Below are 23,023 nucleotides of genomic sequence, written 5' to 3'. Positions count from 1 at the left end.
AACAGCAGTTTAAAGGAAGGCTGAACCACCTGAGGAAGAAGACTGAAGAACAACATCCCCAGTCAGCGCTGTCCCACTGCTCAGCACCGGCTGAGCAACTGCTCTGGGCTGGCTGAAAACCAGTGAATTTACACCAGAGAACAGTCTCCTCCAGAGCCCACAGCCCCAGGAAGTGTGCAGCCTCTTCTGCCCCAAAACCAAGCCCCTGGTGCTGGGGCATCCCCAGGGAGATGTGGTGCCCAGCAGGGCAGAGCCCGGCACCGTCCCTCACTGCAACTCACAGGTCCCCAAGGGGATCCTCAAATGGGAACCTAGGGGTTCTTCACTCACGGGGGAAGTGTGTTATAATTATCATTTCCTAAATACTCTAACCAATTTCTAGGCCTCTAGTCTTTCTCACTAGATCATTGCCTTTGAGTGCTGCTTATAGTAACTACTTCCTCAGCCTCACATGTGCGTTGTTTTGTAGCCGCTCCTCTTGTCAACCCGTCTGAGTTTTCATTCTTTAGCAATGTTTGGCTTAAAGAAACAAAACAAGAACACCTTCCTCCACTCTTCCTCATACGCTTTTAAACTCCCATTCTATTTTCTCAGGTGTGACCAGAGCAGCCATCCCTTCTCAAACCCAGCATATCATCTGGTTGACCACTCCAGCAGCCCAGCTCCTTCGCCCCCATCCTCCCAGCAACACACACCTTCTGAATGCACCGGGACAGAGTGCTGCCCACATTCCCACACAGCCTCTCCCACTCAGCCAGGGTATTAATGAAAGCAAGGTCTTTAAAATGAAAACAAGGTCTGCTCAATAAAGTCATGCACCCTCAAACCTTCACTGCTACTTTCCAGGTTTTTAAACAGGAAGAAATCCTCAGGTCTGCTGTAAGTCCTTACCATGCAAGGTCTGTTTGCTAACTACCACCAACCTGTGCTGTCGACTTGAAACACAAACACCTTCAGATCGAGGATTTTTCTTGCATGCTAATCAGGACAGATTCTACTCCCAAACAGGACCTGTAAAAACTAAAGAGGTGCATTACTAACGGATGCTCTGAGTCACTGTCCAAATAATCAAATTTTAATTCTCAACTTTTCTCTCTTTTCCACTAAGTATCTAGATTAGGAGAACACCAATATCTGCTAGCATAGAAAAATTGCTGTTTATCTCCCCATAATTAATCCAAGGTACTGCTGGACAAAGATAAAGGGACTTGATTTAATTCTAGCTAAAATTTCTCTAAAATCAGTAATAACATCCTTACAAAAGTGCTGAAAAGTCCTATATTATTGCTCCCTCCTCCCCCTGCCCAGTTTTGCCCTCTTCATATTATTGAAGGACTGACTTTTTTTTTAAATCTTCCTATATTTCTCTTTAAAGATTTTGCTGTAGTACCTATTTGCATAGGCAAGAATAAAATTGAAAATATATATGCAAGATAGCATTTCTTAACTATCTGAACCAGTATAAAGCTGCTTATGATACCCACACACCTTCACAGAATAGCTAAGTCTCCTGTCTTTCCACATCTTTGTGAATAGCTCCAAATTCTCCTTGTTTACCCATATACATTTACTGTATACAGGAGTGTATATATATATATTTTAACTATATGAAGCAGCAGGAGAAACCATAACAGGGCCAACTTGCTAAGTAACACGTAGGAGGCTGCAGTAACAAGCTGACACGAAGGCACGAGGTTGCAGTTAGCACAAACCAAATGACATGGAAAAGTTGGGGGGGGATTTTCCTCTGACCTACCAGCCATCCACCACTAGACCGAGGTACTTGTGTCCTGCTGACACGGCTGAGACACCCTGTGCAAAGGAGCCTTGCATCTGGGTTACCCACACCCTCCTGAAAAGCACTTTCATTCTTCAGAAGACACCAACAAGACTTCATTTTCAACTAGAAGGGATCATCCAGGCTGAAACCAGTTTCTGTACTGCCATTACCTAACAGCATTTCTCGGTTATCCTGAATTTTGAAGTGGTGCAAAGCATTTGCCTGTGCAAACAAATTTGAGTATGGCTCACCTGGTAGCACCAGCCTCTTTCAGCTCTCTGCTTTGCAGCAAGGTTTCCCTAGTTTAGCTGTAATGCCTTACCTAAGGCTTGAGAAGCTTTCAGCTAGATACACTGTAAAAGCAAGCAAGAGCAATAAGGTTGGAGGTACAAGCGAAGGATTCGATTCAGAAAGTGGACAGGTTATGCTTCTGTTTGCCACAAACTCACAGGCAGGTGCAGCAGATTAAAGCAGTCTATGCATTTTAATTTGTTTTTGCACATCCTGTTTAAGAGCACCATGAATTCCCGCGGCTCTGGAACCCAGTCCCCACCTACTTTAAGGGCACAAAACACTCCACCATATCAGGACAGGGTCTGCCCACCTGATGTTAATGAGATGATTTGACCGTATCTCAGTGTTGGCTCATCCACGCTGCAGAAACAACACAGCTAGGCTCTGAAAAGCATTAGCTAGCTTTATCCAAAACTTCACCTTCTGCTTCCCTTTCCCCTGTTCCATATGGTACAGAGTTAACTTAAATCCCGTGTACAGCTTACATCCAAAGCCTAGCATCAGCTCAGGATTAGGTGCTTACTTTGGAACACGTCCCTGTTCCTACTTCAGTGCTCATGCCCTGAGGACGGTGCTGCCCTGGGTCCCAGCAGTAACAGCACGGATGGCACTACAGGCTACAAACCACAGCAAAGAGGTAAGGCTCCACCAGACAAAGCTCTTGGCTGCCCCATCTAGATAGATCCTGACACCCAAACCGTAGGTGCACCTACACCACACACCTATGAACATAGCGACATCTCCAGCTCCCCCACGTGAATCTAACCCCCTTATATTGCTTTTCAAAGAACAGCTACAACAATATTCCTGCAAGAAAATAAGCCAAGTACCTTGGCTTTTGCATTTGGCAGACAGCTATCTCGGTGTGCAGAACTCAGGACTTTTGTTTACCGATTGATTTTTAAATAACATTTCCCATCCTGAATGCACAAAACAGTTCCCTGTAAATCTTCTCACTGATGTCTTACTGAGGCAGCTGACAGCCTGAACCAATAGCTCTACCAGGGCTATGACCTTCTCCATCCATCTTAATTAGGTGTTAACTCAAAAGCCTTTTTGTTACATGTTACCTGCCAGCATCAAACACAAAAGACAAACACCAGCCTTGAGTCATCAAAAATGCAATTACAGGCTCCTTCTGAGAGGTGGCTCTGCCTACTTCTCTAGTTTCAGCTCCAGGAATTTATAGCACAGGAACAGCACCGTAGCAATACTTAGAGCCCTACAATGAAAAATACCAACAGGCACTCACAAAATACAACTTGATTTCAAACCACCCTGAATATCAGGCACTCACAATGCTTATTCAGTGCCCTCCCACCTAGGCATTCACAAGCCATAGATCTCCCCCCTCCTTTTTTTTTTTGTTTGGAAAAAAAGCGCAGGTTCAGACAGCACATGCAGACTTGGCAGTCCAGTCTGTTGGCATCCATCCATTTAATTACACAATCTCGAATGAGACAAGTGATTCCAGAGGAAATGGGTTAGCAGGCAATGAGAAGTTACCACGGCACATCAGTCGCTTGTCATAGGCCTTACAGACTGCCAGCCCAGTACCTGCATCTTGCACACCTCCAGTGTGACAGCAGCACCAGATGCCAACACAGCGAGGAGCTCTGTTCAGACCTGCTGCACACGCAGTACCTTGATCTAGGTAAGAACTCCATCATGGGCCTTGCACATTGCCTTATGTGAGCTGCAATAATAAATAATTTCAAAAATAAGTGTGTCGAAAGTCACTGTGAGCACGCTCCATGGATGTAGTTCACCTGCAGGCTGCTGGGAACCGTCGGTCCTGTTCCCACAGGAAAACTTGGAAAGAGAAACACAGGAGGGTAACATTAAGGGAACCTAGACTGGGGAACTCCTCCTAGCACACCACACTTCATCCAGGAAGGGATCAAAGCTCAGCTGTAGAGAGGCAGCCAACAACCAACTACCCAGGAGCATGTTTCAGCTGGGGGAAGGGACTCACCAGCTGGTCACACCACTAACCCTGTGCTCCAGGGCTCTCAGCTGTCTTCCAATCCACCCAGACAAATAGCTCACCGGGGGCTTCTCACCAGCATCAACATTCTTCTGATATAAAAACTTGTTTTTTTCATCCCACCAGCACCTTGGAACTGAAGTGACTGAAGCACAGAGGCCACCTGCATTTACCAATCTTCCTGCCACTAGGAGAGAGATCAGTGACCATGCTGAAGAACGCTTTCGATCTGGCTCATATCAACATTCTCCCACTTTTTACCCACGGGAGCTCAAACGTACGCACACAGTAGTGCTGAATAAAATGAGTGTTTGCTAAAAAACAGTTGAGGCTGTGCAACGTGCTGCTAACCCACACAACAGAACACTGACATTTACGCTTACAACTGAGAAATAGCTATTTTACAGAAAAGATGTCAGGATTAAGAGCTTCTAAATTGAATATATCCTCACCTTAAGTCTACCAGCTCTCCCTGCTCTCATACATGAAACCCAAACTCCTTAAGAAGTGGCACAAAGCACAGATTACAGTGGGAGTTTCAAGAAGCTGATTTTCTTTCATCTGATGACTTCAAAAATGAACCTATGTCAATAACAGTAATAAAGGCATTGGAACTGAGCAACTTCTTACCGTAGGAAGGTGTTAAGCAGTAAGCAAGCAGTAAGCTTCCCCACTTCCAGCTGTTTGTGTCTTTTTTTTTTTTTTAAGAGACTTCTGCAACTTTGAACAAGTTATCTGGAAGCTACGCCTGTTTATTCTCCTGCCAAGCGGCTGAAATATTTTTCGCTCTGAGACACAAAAGAGAAATTATTTCACAGGAAGCAGAATAACAGAATTTAATGCTATAGTGAAGGCCAAATCAACTGTTTTTAAAACAAATCTTTAATCCACTGAAAATGTTCCATTACGATAGCAGTACGCTGAAGCAAGCAGGCGATGCAGATCCAGTCATTTAGCTGTCAGCGCGGAAGAACCACCACCATTCATTTCCTACGCAACGACTAACTTTTTGTTCCAAATGGACAGGCGCAAAAATAAATGAAACTATTTACAAGAACTTCACCTGCAACTGTCAGGCAACACAAGGTTAAGAGTTATCCCTACTGAAGGCTCCCACAAGTAAATAACTGCATTAACGTGGATCACACTCTCCAGAGCCTTTAAGCTGGTGAATGCCAGCGTGCACGGGTTGCTCAGTGCACTACAGATGCTCTGCTATGGGAAAATTTCTCCCAGCACAGCCAGTCACAGCTCGCCACCCTCCTAGCATCAACTAGCAAACAGCTTACATCTACTTTTAGGTAATGGGAAGTTGCTTATCTCCATATCCTCCCAGCAGGTATCTGTTTCCATTAAAGAGCCGCTTAGCTGCCTTCCAGAGATCCTCTGCCTACGTGGGAGCACTTGGGAAATGTTTGTCTGAAAAAGGTTGTTCTCAATCTGGTACAGGTTCCTATTTGCTCTACATACTCTGCTCTCATGTATTAGAGCCACTGCGCAGTTGGCTGGCAGATCATCTTCAGGTGAATAAGGTAATCGTACTCAGTGACAAATCTCAGGTCATTTCATGCATTAAGGACTGCCTGCTCTAACTTACTGCTGGAGCTACTGGAGAAGGATGAGCATCCCGTGCAAGACAGATAACTTATGGGATTCAGCACAGCTGCTTTGGTGTGCTGGGCCCGGCCATCATCTTGTGGTCCAACCAGCCCACAGGTTAATTACAAAAATCCAGTTAGATCTGAGTTGCCATCTCAAACCAGTTTTTGGACTTCATACACTCACACAGCACGGAACTTTCCAACAAACCCAACCAATAGCTCAGAATAGAGACCTCAATGTATGCACAAAGTTGTCTCAATCATTGTGCTAAAGGAAGAGAAAAAAAGAGGAGAAAGCCTTCGTTTGCTCATAGACACACCTGACGTCAGGGTGTGCCCCAGCGAGCATCTTGCTAAGGACACCGCAGCACTGCTCCACCACACACCTTCCCTGCACAGCCTCGGGACGTCTCCTGCAGGTCCCTGCCCCAGAACACTATACCAAGCCTATTCAGACACTGAGCAGTGCTATACCTGGCCGCGCTCTCTCATCTCACCTCCTCCTGCTCCTCAACCCATGCCTTGAGGTCCCCATTACCGGACCACGTGAGCCCCGCTGACCCCAAGGCTTGCTATTGCAGCCCTGTGCCTGTCAGGAGGGTCACAGCCGACGTCTTCAGCAAGCCTGAGGTCCCTCTGCACTGCTTACATGTTGCAATCTCATTTACATTATTTCACAGGCCATTTGATTTTTCAATCTCAGGCGGCTTTCTTAAAGAAAAACACACAAACCACAAAAACACTTATTTTAGATGTGTTTTAAACTCCTAAAAAATTTTAAAAAATGAACTTTCTGAAGCTGATCTTCATTACCTACATACTCCTTGAAGGATTTCCAGTAGACTCTTTGCCAATAACCTATACCTCCGGGAGAAAAAAAGCAACTGCTTCACACAAGAGCTTGGCTGGCATCATTCGCATGCCAGCAAGAAATGATTTCAAGAGGTCCGAGGACCTTCAGTATTTTTTAGGCTTCCAGAAAACCCTCTTTGCACGTGATGCAGCCAAGCAGGTGACGGATGTTAAGCAAGCTGAACACAGCAGATAGCTGCAATAGCAGCATAACCCATTTAATAAGCCTGTAGGGTATGTGTGCTCAGAGAGCAACATGGCTAGGGCATTGTGCTGCCCCAAGTGCATCCTTCCCTTCTCAAGGATTTCACCTCTGGTTCCAGGAAGAGGAAAAACTTGGTTGTCATCATCTTTGAGCCACCTCTTCCAGTGAGGAATGCTCAGAGTCATTCCTATCAGGATGGAAAGCTTGTCAGAGAAAGCTTGTATGGAAAGCCTCGCTACAGAACAGGTCTTCCAACAGATTTTCTTCGTCTCAGAAAATTCCAGGTTTCCCCTGGGATAAACCTTCTTATTTATAGCATTTAAACTGGATTAAACCTTGCCTAGCTGTTCACATGCATCGCAGTCAGCTGACTACCAGTTTTCCCCCTCCAGCCACAAGGACACTAATGGGTAGCGTATGCAGCAAGTTGGGTGCGCTCAGAGCACAGGAACCACCTAAGCTGAAGACTTCATTCAGAACAATTTCATACCCTGTATGTGCCGAGGCACGTCTAGCTCAGCTATCTGCACTGGCCCATTCATAACAAGCGTTCTGATGCTGTCCTCACTTTCTGACACTCGTGTCTCAGCATCCTCCCTGAAGACAAGCAGCAGCCCTGTTTTCTAGCATCTCAGCTGGACCCCCGCCTCCTCCCCGGGTAGGCATCTCCCCCACCAGGTCTGCTCAGTACACCTAGCCTCCTTTACCCACGGCTGGCTGCAAGTCAGCTCTTCCCAGAGCCCTGGCTTTGGCTACAATCCATTCTGAAAGCTATCCCCAAAAGTAGTTTTAGTTTCTTGCAACCAGATTTGCCTTTGGCCCAGAATCCTTGAATTCAGCAATTTCCTTCTTTTGTTACTGCAACACACCCTCAGCAGGGACCAGCTCGTGGCTTATCCTCTGTTAGCATGCACGGCCACTTCTCCATTCACCGGGATATTTAATTCCTCTCTGCACTGCTGAAAAGCTTATTATTTGATTTCAACAACAAAAGTCCATATACTAACATTTTATGACCAATTCTATTGCTTCACAGGAGCCTGCCTTCTTTCAAGGCAAGGCAACATTCCTTTGTTTTCCCTTCTTGCTCCCAGTTTATTTACTTGAGCTTGTAAAAGCCAATTCTTTGTGCTTATAACATGTCATTAATACCTCAGTCCTGGACACTAGGCCATTTATGATTTCAGCAGATGAGGAGACATGGGAATTAATCCTTATCCACACTGGAAACACCCCTTAGAAACTTGAGCACTTTATAAGGGGAAGGCTTATTAACCCCTGCAGCCAATGCACAAGCCTTGCACATTACTGGCTTCTGCTGCCACGAATTCCTGCAGCTCTGAGCCCCTCTCAGCTGCTTCCTGCCAGCAGCCACCTGTGAATTCCCATTATAAATGCCACAGACTGGTCTATCGTGCAGCACATACCTTAATGAGCTGTGTGCTGCTTCTCTTCAAACAAGCTCTCCCCCACGCACAGCTACAGTCCCACCTTGCCTCCTCACCCGTTAGCCAACTTGAAATGATTTCCAGGGCAGCTCGTCTGTGGCAGGTACTACTCTCTTAAGATCCTTCCCAGGTCTGTACTTTCATCTCCTGATTTCTGGGGCTGCTAGACTTCTAAAGAGGGAACAGCTTTTATTACCAGGCATACTGAAGAAAAATTGATTTTTGTTTGTCATTACTTCATTCTCAAGAAGCTTGAGAATATGGCTCTTACCTGCTCCTGTTAAACTGTTCCACCTTGGATACATTAAGCTCATGATTTTCCCATAGCTGTTATTTTCCTCATTACCAGCAGGTTCATTCAGCCATTTATTATACTACAGGCTCTGTTTATGGAGGCAACAAGATCACACTCCCCCTTCCTCTGTTTCCTAACTTGTCCTGATCACCTGGCATCATCTACACCCCCCTCCCTAACCTTTAGATCTGGTTACATTCACACCACCTCTCAATTCGCATCCAAACCAGGACCGTGCCCTCAAAATACTACTTGGAGTCCACTACTTTCTTATTATGCACACCAAGGCAAGGAAGGACAGCCAGTGAACAAGCATAAAGGATGAGGCAGTGTGGCTGGGCAGCCCAGTTAGCAAAGCACGAGTAGTTGCTGGTAGCATCTCAGAGATGGGGAGAGCTACTCAAGCATCACCTCACCCCAGAAGTAAAGAAAAAAGGTTGCAATAGTGCATCTTGCCAGGCTAAGCACATTGTGCATCAAACACAGTCATAGACCTAGGTCACGACATTTGAGCTCAGTCAATTAGATCATTATTGGGAGGTAAATATTAAACTATGGCTTTAAAAAAAGACAGTCAAAAAACAATTTCTAAGTTACTTGCTTTGGTACATGTCTCTGATGAAAGGCATGTATTTTATAACCTGTCTACTTTCAAAAATAACGATATTTTCCTTTTTCTAAATCAGTTTAAATAACTGATTTAGTTTTCAGACACAACGTCACCACGTCAAATACATAAATATTCCTTGGACTGAGAGTTCGCTTTGGTAACCAGTAGATACACATTCTCTGTATTACATTCAAGCTCAAAGTACACTACAACATCTAACTTGCTAGAAAAATCTCAGCTGAACCACAATACCAGAATGCAGTTCATTTAAATGTAGCAACTGAGAATTATTCTGGCTTTGATTACTAGGAAGACAGAAATACAGAGAGAGATGTCAGCATAGCAGCTTAAGGGCATCCAGTCTGCGGAAACAGGAGCTCTGTAGCAAGTCTTGCCATTATCCCTAAGAAAATACATTTCAGCCTCCCTGGAGTCTTATTCATCCTCCTCACATCTGTCTTACAAGTCCAGGTTTAGAAGTAGTACCAATGATAAATGAGATTTCCCCTATGCTAGTTCTCCTCCTCCCCAAACCGTTATATAAATCTAAGAAGAAAAAGATGCTCCCCTTCCATCCCCAGCTTCCCCAGTGTTTGAGCTACAAAAAAAAGCATGCAAAAACTGCTGGAAAGATATTAAAGTGCGTAACTTCTTATACTCACCCTAGACTGTCCGTCCACATTATCTCTGGAAAAACCACAGCGTTTAAGGGACACTACTCACTTTCTAACCATTTACAAAGCAATTCAACAGTGCCCACAGAAAAGCTCTAATAGAAAGGAACAACATGCAAGGCTCAGAATGAAGTCTAAGGAGAAACTAACATCAGCCACCTTATTTTTCTACTCCATCCTTTTTAAAGCTGTGTTTTAAAGAGTGTAACTTTTGTTATGCTTAAGTTCCTGCATGTTGCTCACAACATAGCGTTTGCCTTCCTGACGAATATATTTTTATTCTAGGCTTCCAAGCCCAGGAGCAAGGACCCCAGTGCACACGTGCAACATCTCCACACCTGAAGCACAGCCTGGGGACACGGTATCTTTTTTCTGTGGAGATGGGAGACCAAGTCCTGTAGCCTCTGAGTCCTCCTCCAGAAATCACAGCTTGCAGAAGGCCAGCACTAAAGATCTAGCCCAAGGTCAGAAACAGTTTTTTGCAAGTTCAAATAAGTTATTCAAATTTTCAATTTCTGGTTTTGTAGCATAAATCCCTTCTCCAACTGCATTCAGAGGTTAAATACTTGCAAGAAGCGCCATGAGTTGAAAGGCTGCAGGGTATAGGATCAGTTACAAGAGGACTCTTCCTTCTACCTATTATTACCTGTATCCCCCCAGTTAATGGAGGAAAATAAAGGGAAAAAGGGCTTCAGTACAGGCATGAAGTAGCAGACCACATTCATGCAGGCTGCAAGAGCTGCTTATCTACTGCACACCGGACCAGAACACCAAGCTGGTTTCACACAGGCCATGCACAGCTACCACACGAAGCCTTTCCCTTCTCTCAACCTTGGAGAAGCTCAGCTTGGTGAACAAGAGATTTTGCTTGACTGATAAGAATGAGACTAAACTGCTTCAGAAGAGAGCAGTAAAGTCACCAAGCCTGTCAGGTTGTTAATTCCATGCTGTTCCACTGTTACATTTTGAAAATGGACCCAAAACTAGTTGATTTACAAGAACGATTCCTTTCAGTATAATATTTAAGGATTTTTTCTTAAGAAAACACTGAAAAGTTCCAAGTGACTTGTTAGCAAACACACGCTTTGAGATGTTTGTGTACCCATCACAGCACGCAAGGAAGGGAGATTGCTCCGTAGGCAACAGCAAGGCTAGAAATAAAGAGTAAGAAACTTCTTACTCTTTATTTATATATTTAACTGAAAGTTGCCCTTTCAGAAATCCCCCATATGACAGAAGTGGCCCACAGGTAATTATCTCAGACTACACACAGCCCAAAAGCTAGACAGGTTTATCAAAATGATTTTTTGCTCTTACGGTTTATCATCTTGTTGTGAAGATTTTATGAGAAAAAGATTAAACCACTGCTCTGATGTGTGCATTTCATTAAGCTTCTAATCCTTAAAGAGTCACTAATGCAACTAGCCATTGAAAAGCATTAAATCATAGTTCAGGCATATTGACCAAAATAATCTCCTAATTATTTCAGAATGGAGCAGAGCACCGAAGCTGTACTGTAAATTACACTCCAAAACTCTTTTAGGCTGACATACAAAAGAAAATGAATAGAAAGGCAACTTTGATTACTTTTGGTACGCATGAATATGGAAAGGCGAGAGACGTACCCAAGGAATTCACTCAAATTAGATTGGATTTCAAGGGTCACTGTTCAGCAGCGTTCAGTTCAGTGTCACACAATGGGGCAGGGGATGTTTCTGCTGCAGCAGATCAGCTGTTGCCATCACACTGAAGAACTAGAAGTGAGCAAGCGAATCCCAGGTGCTAATGAATTATTAGTAAATCCCATCTACTTCTGAAGAAAAGCACCCAAAAAGCACAGCCAGTTCATCACAAAGCCATACAGTTCAAAGGACACGGCATTACTTAAACTTCTGTGTTTGTTTCTGCTTTGGCCACCAGCAGGGTGTCCAGAAGCACAGCTGAAGGCATCATTTCCACGGGCTGCAACTCGCGCCTGACTTCAATGCCTGCCACTTCGCACAGAGAAGCGGCACGCCTCCACTAGCGTGCCCCAAGACACACACCAAATTTCAGCCCTTACACATCAGCTGACAACTTCTGGTTTCCAGAAAGTTCTCCTGCCTCTGCCATGCGCTCAAGGAAATTTGCTGAGGAGTCGAGAACAGGTAGCAGCTATCACAAGTAATGCAAACAGTAATCCAGTAAGGAAGGTTATGACTGATACAGCTTCATATTCAATGCTGAATTTACTATACCCTATGTGACTGTAGTCATAAATCTTTCAAGAAGAGCTTGCCTCGTAAAGCATGCTTTTGAGTATAATATTTGCAATTTAAACACTCAATAGACCAATAATAATTCACTGTCAACACTTATAAATCCTTTTGAATAACTCACATTCTCATTATCAGAAAGGATCACTGGAAAGATAAAAAAGCTACACACAAGCAAGATGAAGACCCTGAAGTCAGAACCTCCGTTCACAGACTAACTTCCACATCTTTGTTACATCTTTGACTAACATTTTGTGGCAAGCAAGGCACAGGACTGCCCTCCCAAAGAGGCTCGCAGCACAGTCAGAGCAAGAGACAGCTTTCTGTACCTCAAGAGCTTTGGAGTATGAAAACCACTTTTTCTTTGAACAGGCAATCGAAGGGTGCAGTTTTAAAACAGAGGAAACCAAACACAGTAGGGTTTTAAAAAGAAGCCTGCTTTGCTTTTAATCCGGTTTAACAACTTCCAGCATTGGTGCCAACCCCATGAAACACCCTGTGTCTCCCCAAATTTTTTTTTTTTGAGCCCCATTTCAGCATGCTCCAAGGCTGCCCAGGTTCCTCAGGCCTCCCCCTCGCCTCGCCCGGCTCCCCCAGCCCCTGGAGCCTCCTCTGCCCCCCTCGCCCCGCAGCTCTCCCCACGCGGATGGTGACATCCCTTCCCTGGGGGGCTCTCCTCCCCATTTACACCCCTGCAGAAATACTGTCCCCAACACCACCATCTATCCCCCAGCTCCACCAAACAAGGCAGTAAACAAACGCTGTCCATCACAGCAGGCTTCAAACAGCTGAACGGCTACTGAAGTTCGCAGGAATTGTTAACGGTGCTGGATGGACAGGGATTTGACTTCAAGAAGGGCAGTTCTGTGATGATCAAAAGCAAGTTATTTTTACATATATTTTTATCTTTACTTGTTCTCTACACTTTAGACCCCATTGGTCTTTGCTTCAGGCTACATTTTTCTCTTTAATTAACCAAACTGACCTGGAATGAGTTAGACTGGTATTTCATTTCCTTCCAGCCTTCTTTCATTTTGCTGAAATGCAATATATATATATATATACATATATATATATATATATACACACATACATATATATACACACACACATGCAAGTAGCACTGGGTACCAGCCCGCAAGTTCACATCAAAAATAAGGTAGGGAAGACAGGATCATAAATCAGACAAGGCTTTGAGGCAAGTTTACCTAGACCTTTCCCTTATTGCATGCAACCACAAAAAAACTAGAATACCTTTCAAGTTGAAAGAGTCAGACTCCCATAGAAACCAAGTTACACTAATTAATTTTTCTACAGCATCAAAAGCACAAAACACCAAAGACAAAACAAATTGTAAAAGTTTTAAAACTTTCTCCTCCAGCCTACCATAGTCCAGGTGAGCTCTCCTCCTCCACAAACTCGGCTTCAGCTCACTGCTCTTTACGCTGCAACCGAGCCAAAGGAGCCCTTTTCAGCTGCTGGGAATTTATTTCCCCTTTCCCTGATTGCAAATACCTGTCTCCCTCTGCTCTCTCCTCGATGCGATTCGCTCTCCTGCCCTCCCCGTCTCTGTGCCCTGTGAGCAGCCTCCCCCAGCCCTGCAGGGCTGCCCCTGTGATGGAACAACCGCATCCCCCTGAGCGCAGCACACCTTTACCCACACAAGCAAACAACCCCATGGTGTGGTTTTGTGTTTTCACAGTGGTCAGAGAAACCTTGTGAAAACCTAGGGGGGAAGTGCAAACAGATTTCCTTTCTTATATTGCCATGGCTTGGTAACTACTAAGGGTTTCTTAGCTTCTGCGCTCTGGCAGGGATCACTTCGTAGGTTATCTTGTAGACTACAGGGAGAAACATGCACCACAAGATTGCTGCCATCAAACCAAACTATGTAGTGAAACTCAGCTTTCTAACAATGGAGATCTCTTCTCCTTGCCCTGGAGCCTACCAAGTGGGGTGACTTCCAGTGCTCAGATGCCTCCTGCTAGGCCTCATGCCATTATGGGGGTTTCCTGACCTAGCCATCTTCCGAACGGGCCACATTATCGCAGAATCACAGAATCATCTAGGTTGGAAGAGACCTCCAAGATCACCTAGTCCTATCTCTGGAGTCCTATTAGTTAGAGACCTCCAAGATCACCTAGTCCTATCTCTGGAGTCCTATTAGTTAGAGTTAGGAGTCCTATCTCTCCTAACTCTAACAAGTCCTCCACTGAACCATATCACCATATCATATTTTAGAATACGAATCCTCTGCAGGAATCTTCTGCGGTGGGAGCCTCACTCAGAGGCTAAAATGCAGGTGCTGCAAGCAGCTGGCCCAGGTTTGCTCGTCCTCTATTAAAATTCTCTTGTTCAAGCACGTACCTGTAGACCAAAGCAACTTTACCAAGGCAGAGAATTTAGGTATTGATAAGTAGCTGCAAGGGTATTCACTATGCCTCATTTAGCTCGCAGAGAGCTCTTCTATAAAACTTGGGCGATTAAAATATGATATGGTATGTGATTTATTCTCATCGTGCAAGTCACAAAAGTAGCACACAAATGCCAGCTGATACACTATGGCTGGCACTGAAATAATGAATTTTGCAGTGTATTGCTTTTATGAAGGCAACTTCCCATATTCCACAGATAGATTAAAACAGAAGGTCACTCAAAATACCTAGTATTCCCTCAGCTGTTTTTTTTCCCTTTTTTTTTTTCTTTTCTGACAGTGAAATCTTTCTTCTTTGCCTACATGATAGCAAGGATGTTGCCTGATTGTTCATCTCAATTCCAAATTTATCCAACGAGATAGTGACTGAAGTATTTGCCTCTGTTCCTAATAATGCTGTCTGCTCAGTGCATTAGCTACAAGCAAGAATGTGCCAGTGCAGGTTATATTCCATTTTTAGTGTTTTTATATTTTCCTTATGCCCTTTATTTCCTCATGCTTGTCAAACTACAGTTTCATTATTAAATTCCTCATTATTACAACTTCTGCACATGACCCTAAGCCTACTGAAATCAGTAGCAAAAGCCTTGAATCACAGCTCTGTGTTGCAAAAACGTACAGCCCCTGAGCTCTGGGGTTGCAGGTACGCTGTTACTAACTTCAACTCTTGCCGTTATTAAAGGTGCCTGGCACATTTTCTCCAGAACCTTCTACATTCTGCTGCCCTCCACCAACACCAAGCAGGCTGTGGTTGCATCCTTGCAGCTGAGAAACCAGGCACGAACTGCCCCCTCTCCTCCCAGCACACGGAGGAAAGCTGTGCCAGCGCCAGGTCTGCCCACGGGACTGGCCAACGCTGTGAGCTGCTGGCCCAGGGCAGCGCTGAAGCAGCGGGGGCCACATTCCCCCTGCAAACAGAGAGAATGTTTTCTCATTGAGCACAGATTCAGTATGCTTTTTACCGCTTTGTAGAAGAAAATTCAGTTTCATAAAAGTTCGAGTTTAATATCTCCTGCAGGCCTGCAGGAGCTATTAGCTGATAATTCTCTAAGCTTCTGCTGTAGACTCCCTTACCAGCAGCACTGAAATTATCAAATTATAGCAATATGATGGAAAACCTTTGCCGCAGCAATGAATTTGTCTCTCAAGAGAGCTGGACACAGTTACTTACCTTCAGTATTCACATGTGTACTAAAGATCCTACCATACAAGCAAAGTCCTGGGTCTCTTTTTTTATACAATTACAAAATAACCAACCTCCAGAGACCAACAATCCTTAGGACTCTTCAAATTTTTAACAGTAAAAATAGAAAAAACAAAACAACAACAACAACAAAACCACCTAAAGCGCAAGTATTCTTTCATCTGCTTTTTAGCTTGTGCTTTGATTTTCAGGCTCCCTGACTATACCACATATACCCAAATGGGCGCTTTCTGTGTCCGGAACCCCTTTTGCTGTTGTGTGCCCATGCACTGGCCTTCTGAACTAACAATAAAATGGTCACACACTTCTCTGTCATGCTCCAAATCCTGCTCAACCATCATGGCCAAATTGCCAATGCCAGTGCAGCATGATTTAGAATCAGGTTAGGAGGGTGCCCAGTGCTCCCCTTTGAGGGCAGAGGAGAACTCATTATGCCACGTGAAACTTTCCATGAGTTCCTTCGTTTACTTTCAGTGTCTGGGAAGGATCTAGCTTTATACTGGAAAATGTCATGGGTACCTTGAGAGCAGGAAGATGTGTTCATGCCATCATGGTTTCTGTAACTTTATAAAATTTTTAAAGAGCAGAGGCTGTGCTTCCACAGGGCAAAGCGCTGCCTTGATCTGAATGGTTTGTTGGTCCCCATGTTATTTGTCACAACTGAAATTACAGAATCCTTTTTATCAAGAGGTTTATATAAAGATGTATCACTGAAAAAAAAATCAAATGCATATAATGGAAACTTAATTCAATTTATTTGGGGAAATAAATTGATGGAAACGATTCTTTATTGGCCCAAAAGTATATGTACAGATTAAATCTGTGGAGCTGTACCAGAACAGAGAAAGAACATCAGCAAAGTGGTTAAACAGTGTAGGAAGAATTTCATTCAAATAGTTTTTAGTCTAAAAGCTTAAACTAAATGTCACCCCAGACTTTCCAGCTAGGCAATCTTCAGGAATTTCACAGGCTGAAATAACGAAGCACCAAGAACGTGTTTAGATAGAAGGGAACAAAAGCATAAGTTAAGCAAGAAAAGCAAGCAGTTACTCCTTTCTGTGCATCCTCCAAGATGTTAAAAATAGGTTTTCCCTTCCTAATTTTGAAATGCAATCCTTAGGAGGCTCTGAAGACTGTAAATCAAATTTCCAGTGTTCTTGCTATACGCATTCAAACAAACTCTCCTGGCTCCTGCAGAGCATTTATTAGCAGCGCAGTAGCTGCCTGGTTGCTGGTTCAACAAGCACGTGGTGAGCTGATGGATCGAATGCCACAGCACCAGGACATCAGGGACACCAGGAAGCCAGGCAAGTGCTGAACTTTGGGCTTCAGAAAGCCCTCCTGAAACTGGAAGACACAGCTGTGAACTGTGGGATCAGAAAAGGAGACAAGCAGCTAATTAAAGAAGCTAAGGGCAGTTCAGCAAGGCACACGCTCAGGGTATTCACCAGCCTGGCCCCATCTGACGCCGCACTGCTGGGGCAGGCAGAGCTGAATCCTCCGCCCAGCGCTGCTCTGCGGTGCCACGACCGCAGCACGGCACGTTGCACATCCACAGCTCCGTTTTGTTCTCCCAGCAGACAAAAGGTCTCAGTGAAGGAAGTGCTGCTTTGCAGTCACCGTTCAACACATTTGGGGTGCACGAGTCCTTTTTACTATAGCTTTTCATGGGCTTCCTGCATAGATTTTGCTCACTGCTGCAAAGCCAAGGCTTTACTAAAATGCAAACCCTTGATAAGTTCTGCACCAAGCAAGAGATTTCTGCACACGAAATCCTGTATTTTCCACATGGAAGAGAACCTACAGAAAAAGTACTGCTCACCGGACTGCGATTTTCTGCAACGTACTTTACGACAACATGTCCCACTTTGCAGCATCTCAATAAATGCATTTATCTATGGTACAGTATTTTGTTTTTTTATGGGGAGGAAGGAGGTTCCTGGGGCTGGAGGAAGGCGCTGTGGAAGGAAAGCAAGCCGAATCCTGCCAACGTGTGCATCCCTCCTGCAGGTGCCGTAGAGCCGGGGTGCCCCGGGCAGGGGATGCTGCCCCAGCCTGGCCCCTGCCCTCACCACTCAGAGGTGGCCAGTGGCAAATGGACTGAGTTAGGGCTATTTGGGTGCTGCAGCGAGGGTGCTGAGCGGTTTATGCGTTGAGACATAGCTTTGCAGACAGGGATAACTCACACTGCCACGTGCACACCAAGCGTGGGTTATCCGGGTCAGCTGCAGGCCCATGGCTATCAGATCGGCCAAAGCTCATGGCATCAAGGTTCTGCTCTATGCGAGGCTGCTTACGAGAGGACGGATGGCACCTCGCTCAGCAAAAAACCTGCTAATAGATGGCTAACTCATTAAAAAAACTGTGAAGAGTCGCAGTCCTGGAGGCAGGGGCAGGGAGCAAGGAGCTCTGTCTCCTTTTCCAGCACTGCCCCTCAGCCCTCGGAGGAGCGCAGGAGGCGGCCTTCATTCTGCATGAGCAGCAAATCCTGCTTCAAACGAGGTAAGGCAACCTTAAATTAGCAAGAAGAGGGCCAGTAACTCCTGAGCAAGTCTGAAATAGATATGCTCAATGTGGGAAGCAGAAGATGCTTGCTGGGTCTAAGCTCCCCACCCTCTTTATGCCCCTTCCCCCCTTCACGCTAACAGTGTATCTCTACAGCTATCGGTCCCAATAGAGAGAAAACAGCTCCTGCAGTACAAACACGCGTTACATGTATTCATTCTGCAATGTATATAAATATATATATATGTAGATATGACTGATAACAACAAAAAAAATAATCAAACTTAGTCATAAATTATAACAACAGTGCTGCCAACCGGCAGCATTTAAGTCACGAGTCAGCCCTCACAAAAACATGAGGTATTATCTTTCAGAAAAATAATACATGATGAGTTATTTATCTTCTGCTTTTCTGAATCTCTAAAATGCATTTAAATCATATTTTCAAGCTTTTGTTCTTAATCATGAAGTAGAAACTTACTTTTAGGGGAAAAAAATAAAAAAGCCGAGTTTCTCAGATGGCATAACTCCAGTAACAGGGACTTTGTGGGAAAAAGCCCAAACAAATATAACTTGTGAACCATATTAAAGCTGCACAACTTGGCAATACATTGGCATAACGGAGTATTTTTATGCCGAAACAAGTGTGTGTGCCAGGGTAAACTCGACCACCACCACACTGCCCTTCCTGCTTCCCACACCAACTCTTGGTGCAGCCCCAGCCTATGTTCTTTGCACAGCTCTTTGTGGATTTATTTTTGAAGGGAGAAAACACCGGAGTGCTCAGGGTCAAAATCTGCCCTGGAGCAGTATCTTCAGAGTCGCATTTACAGATTGCACTAACTAGGTATCAGAGCTCCGACGCCGGAGATAGTTGAAAGTCATACGAGAAAAGGAGTCTCCTGCTAAAAGTAAATTAATGTAGAAGGGCAGAGGGAAAATTCATTAGCTGGTAGCGAAAAGAATAATGGACCTTGGAGTTGATTCTTTAAGCTTTTTCCAGCATCAGCAGCATTAGTAAGTGGCAATTGCAATATTTAGGGAAGAGCGATTCTATGGGGAAATGTTTCCCAGTTTTCAAATCTGCACATCAGTAGCTGCACGCGACTGCCTTCGGGTGCCTTCCCTGCTGCCTTCTATCAGGATGTGGGGTTTGATCTCACGAGAGTCCCTCGAGTGTAATTAAAAGCCTGAATTCCTGATCCTGCCTCAGCTTGCTAAATGCAGCAGGTTACACGTCTAAAGAGAGAAACACATTTCTCAGGAAGGACCCAGAAACGATGGAAGGGACCATGGCCAACCATGGCCACCCCCTGTCGCTCTGTTCACCCACCACTCCTCACTGAGGTAGCCCTGAACAGCTGGAGGCAAAAAGGGCTCTTCTCCTTCACCTCTTTCTCTGCACCGAGTCCTGCTTCTGCACATCCGCACCAAAGCCAGGACCTTAACTGGTGCCCCCGGCTCTGGTTTTTCAGGCAGTTCATCTGGAGCAGTTCTCTGGGGTGACTGAAAAGCCCAGCCTTCATTCCAAAAGTTTCTAGCTTGATCTCATCCAAATGATACAGCAGTTTCGATGAGCTGAGGCTCAAAACAGAAAGCAAATAGAAGCATGGAAATATGACTGTAAAAATTGGCTCTTTTAAAGTCAGCCCAGGTAGTCTGGGTTTCATTACTTCTAAAGGGTGTGTAGCTGATAATACTGTATCATGTTTTTTTCTTGCAGAGAAATAAGAAATGGAAAATATAGAAACCTGTAGCAGTCTCCACAATGCACTTGCTAAGGTTTTCTTTACTCCGTTAAAATAAGCTAATGCAGTGAAACAAAAGAGAGAAAAAAACACAAAACAAAACACTATTTGCTCAAATAATCCCCTTGGCTGCAGCACAATCTTTTTTAAGGAAATCCAATGCTGTAAATAACTGGAGTAATTTCTCAGGAGATTAAAGAAAATAAGCTCACTTTCCTTCCTGAAAGAAAATAAGCTAAAATATCATTGACAGACGGCAATCTGAGGCTGGAATACCTTATTACAGACCGATGACACCATTTTCTCTCCCATATTTACAAGTGTGCCGAGGTGCCTTTTGTACAGCTGGATGGAAAGAGCCTGTTTAGCCGAGTGCCGTTGTTTGGCTTGCTCTCCCCCTCCTCAGAGAAACACACCCGCCGTAATGTCACAAGAAGTCTGGTATCTGTGAAAATGAGCCCCAGCCAGGCCAGGCACAGCCCGGCCAGCACAGCACACGTGTCCTGCACCCCTCCCTGAGCCCTGCAGGGCCCCCCGTGCAGCCTGCCCCGAGGCTGGCCGACGCGGTGACACGAGCAAGGACGCTCTTGGAGCGTCACAGCTGCCTTTTTGGCAGCAACCCGAGCAGTGACCGAAGCCAGGACGCAGGGACAGCACAGGACCACGCTGAGCCCACTGTGGCTACAGGGGTTTTCTTCCAAAGACGCGTTTCATATCTGCTCATTTCGGTTCCGCAGACTCCTAGAGCTGTACTGTAGACAGCAGGGCAATGGGAATGACAGGGCGAAAAGCCTGATTTCAGCCCAATTTCTTAAGCTAAGCAAACAAGCTCAATTGACAGTGAGAGTGAGCCCTCCCTTTCCCCAAACCTAGTCTTCCAAGACCTCCGACCACCTCATCCACATACAACAAGCGTCAAAGATGCTAGTTCCTACAGCACTCATTTACACGGGCAGTCTAGGTTTAGGAAACGTATCCTGCCGCTGACTACGTGAGCATCTTATATATATGCATCTTATCCTATAGTCCTATAGGAGTTCCTGCAGACAATCTCAACTATTTTGCATGCAGGGATACACCTGAACTAGTAGACACAGCTCTATACCCAACTAGTTAAGCCTCTAAGTCTCAAGTAAAGTGGTGGAAAATTCCTGGCTTTGCAGGATTTTGCCTCTTGGGGTTCGCAGCATCCTTATGTACAGCCATCCTTGGGGTGCTGTTGCACTCACAAGCGTACCGAGGAATGCTATCTAGAAGATGTTCACAGCTGGAGGTAATAGCAAGCAATTGAGGTCCAAAATAGGGAGGCATACATGGGAAAAAAAAGTTACTTCTGCTCTTAACTGACCAGGCAGAAAAAGCTGGGAGGAAAAGGGCAAGTCATTAAATCCAAATCTTGGCTGATAAAAGAAGATAGCTGTATCTTTTCTTGCAGGATTTGTGAGGAAGGAAATAAGAGAGTAAAACACATTTTCAGCACTGCTGGTGTGTACCATCATTGCAATTATTTTGCAAAGAGGCATCGTAGCCTAAATAAATACTGCACTAACTTTGATCATGGTCCTTTTAATTTGTATAGGTTCAACTGTGCACTAAGGGCTATGGGCACAATTATTTTCAAAGAATACATTCTCTTTCATGAGACCATATACAGGATTTCTTTTGCTTTTGTCCCAAGGATAATAGAAAATAACAGAAGCTTGACATCATAATAGAGTTCAAGTGCCTTAGCAGTATATCTACTCTCAAAGAATTATAAAAAAGCTGAAGCTAATGTACTTCTCTGTGTGCATGGCACAGGCGGGCCATTTTATAGCTCTTGCAAATAACCAGGCTGTTGCCTCTCTCGTCCATCAATCGAGGCAGCTTTCGCGATGATATAATGCCGTTGATTCAAATCCGATCAGCTGCTGTTGCCTAATTATACAAGCCAAACAAATCCAGACTGTTTAAGGTAGAAGAGGGAGGTGGGAGGGAGAGCTGCTATAAAACACTGAGGGAGAACTGTCTCCTCTTTTCAAACATGCGGTAAAAGCAGCAAGTTCTTTTCCCCTAAACCAGGAATACCGCGGCCATGATTCCACAGACCTATTTACTTTTCTTTTCATAATGTGCCAGTCTGCACGCAATAAAACTGTCAGGCATAACTCAAGAGCAATAAATATGAGGAAAACTGTTATTTAACTGGCCAAGAATCATCTGTACGGCATCGCTGCGTATTCAGAGCAGTGCTCTGGCAAAAAGTCATTTTGCAAAATGACAATTTGTGTTGCATCTATTTTCATCTCTCCTCCCATGCCTGTTCACTCCAGTTTCTTGGCAGAGGTGGGGAGATTTCTTCCTCACCTCTGCTGCTAACAAAGCAGGCGCTGCCACTGCCCAGAGCACTAACACAGAAGGAAGAAAAGCAAAGGGCAGAAAGCTGCAGGGCTTCTGCAAAGGCTGCTGAGGAAGCACAATGGGAAAGTTACTCTCTATTTGAGCTGTCTCAGATGAGATACATAAGCCTAAGGATAACGTATATTCATAGGCAAAGGGAATGAAAGGCTACAGCTCCAGCGCACAAGGACCTCAATATGCATCTGCTTCTGCCACAGCTCACGGAAACTGTTAGAGGCTGGGGTCCCAGTCTGAAAGAGATAGAAGAGAGTCTAAAATCGGGTTGTTGATAACCCGCCACCACCAGGTCTGTACATTCAAGCACTTGCTGGTTCTTCTGGACAAATACCTGACCGGCCAGCCTCGAAGAAGTATTTACTTCATGCAGTCTCTGGTAAATAAATCTCATCATGCCCACCAAAAGCACAACCTAAATATGTGATTCCTATTTTAAGCTTCTCTGAAAACACAGTTCACCTTTCCAAGATGTTCATTTCACAACTCAGAGGGATAAAACTGTTTAAAACAATTCTCGTATAAGCACTTGTCTTCATACCCTGGATCTCAGTGTAAAACCACTACAGACTGCAAGGCTTGGGGCAGACTCCAAGAGGTCCTGGTGACTCAGAAAAGGTCACTCTGTGCCCAGAGACCTCAAGAAAGCTGAATGCGGAGAGGCAGCTCCTGGAAGGAGGGAGCGCTTCTGGTTGCTCTCCTGTTTGAAGCTGCTGCTGCCAGGTTTCCTACCCAGC

At 44.8% G+C, this 23,023-nt stretch overlaps 1 protein-coding gene across 24 annotated transcripts in view; it reads right to left on the bottom strand.

Moving 5' to 3' along the window:
* Positions 1 to 23,023, bottom strand: part of PTPRT (protein tyrosine phosphatase receptor type T) — a 572,020-nt gene that overhangs the window by 477,329 nt on the left and 71,668 nt on the right. For 15 of the 24 annotated variants that reach the window (XM_083801712.1, XM_083801713.1, XM_083801718.1 and 12 more), the window contains exon 1: positions 13,388 to 13,405. The exons of 7 other annotated variants lie outside the window; for them this stretch is intronic. In XM_083801712.1, the coding sequence (XP_083657838.1) occupies positions 13,388 to 13,390 (3 nt within the window). In that variant the 5' untranslated portion in view covers positions 13,391 to 13,405. Of the gene's footprint in view, positions 1 to 13,387; positions 13,801 to 23,023 lie in introns of those variants that run through there. 2 more of the 24 variants (XM_083801729.1, XM_083801730.1) reach the window with 2 other exon arrangements.

The sequence above is a fragment of the Anser anser genome, assembly GCF_964211835.1.
Source record: "Anser anser genome assembly, chromosome: 16".
Classification (NCBI taxonomy): Eukaryota; Metazoa; Chordata; class Aves; order Anseriformes; family Anatidae; genus Anser; species Anser anser.
The sequence above is the reverse complement of the archived record's forward strand: the minus strand, read 5'-3'. Positions and strand labels throughout refer to the sequence as shown.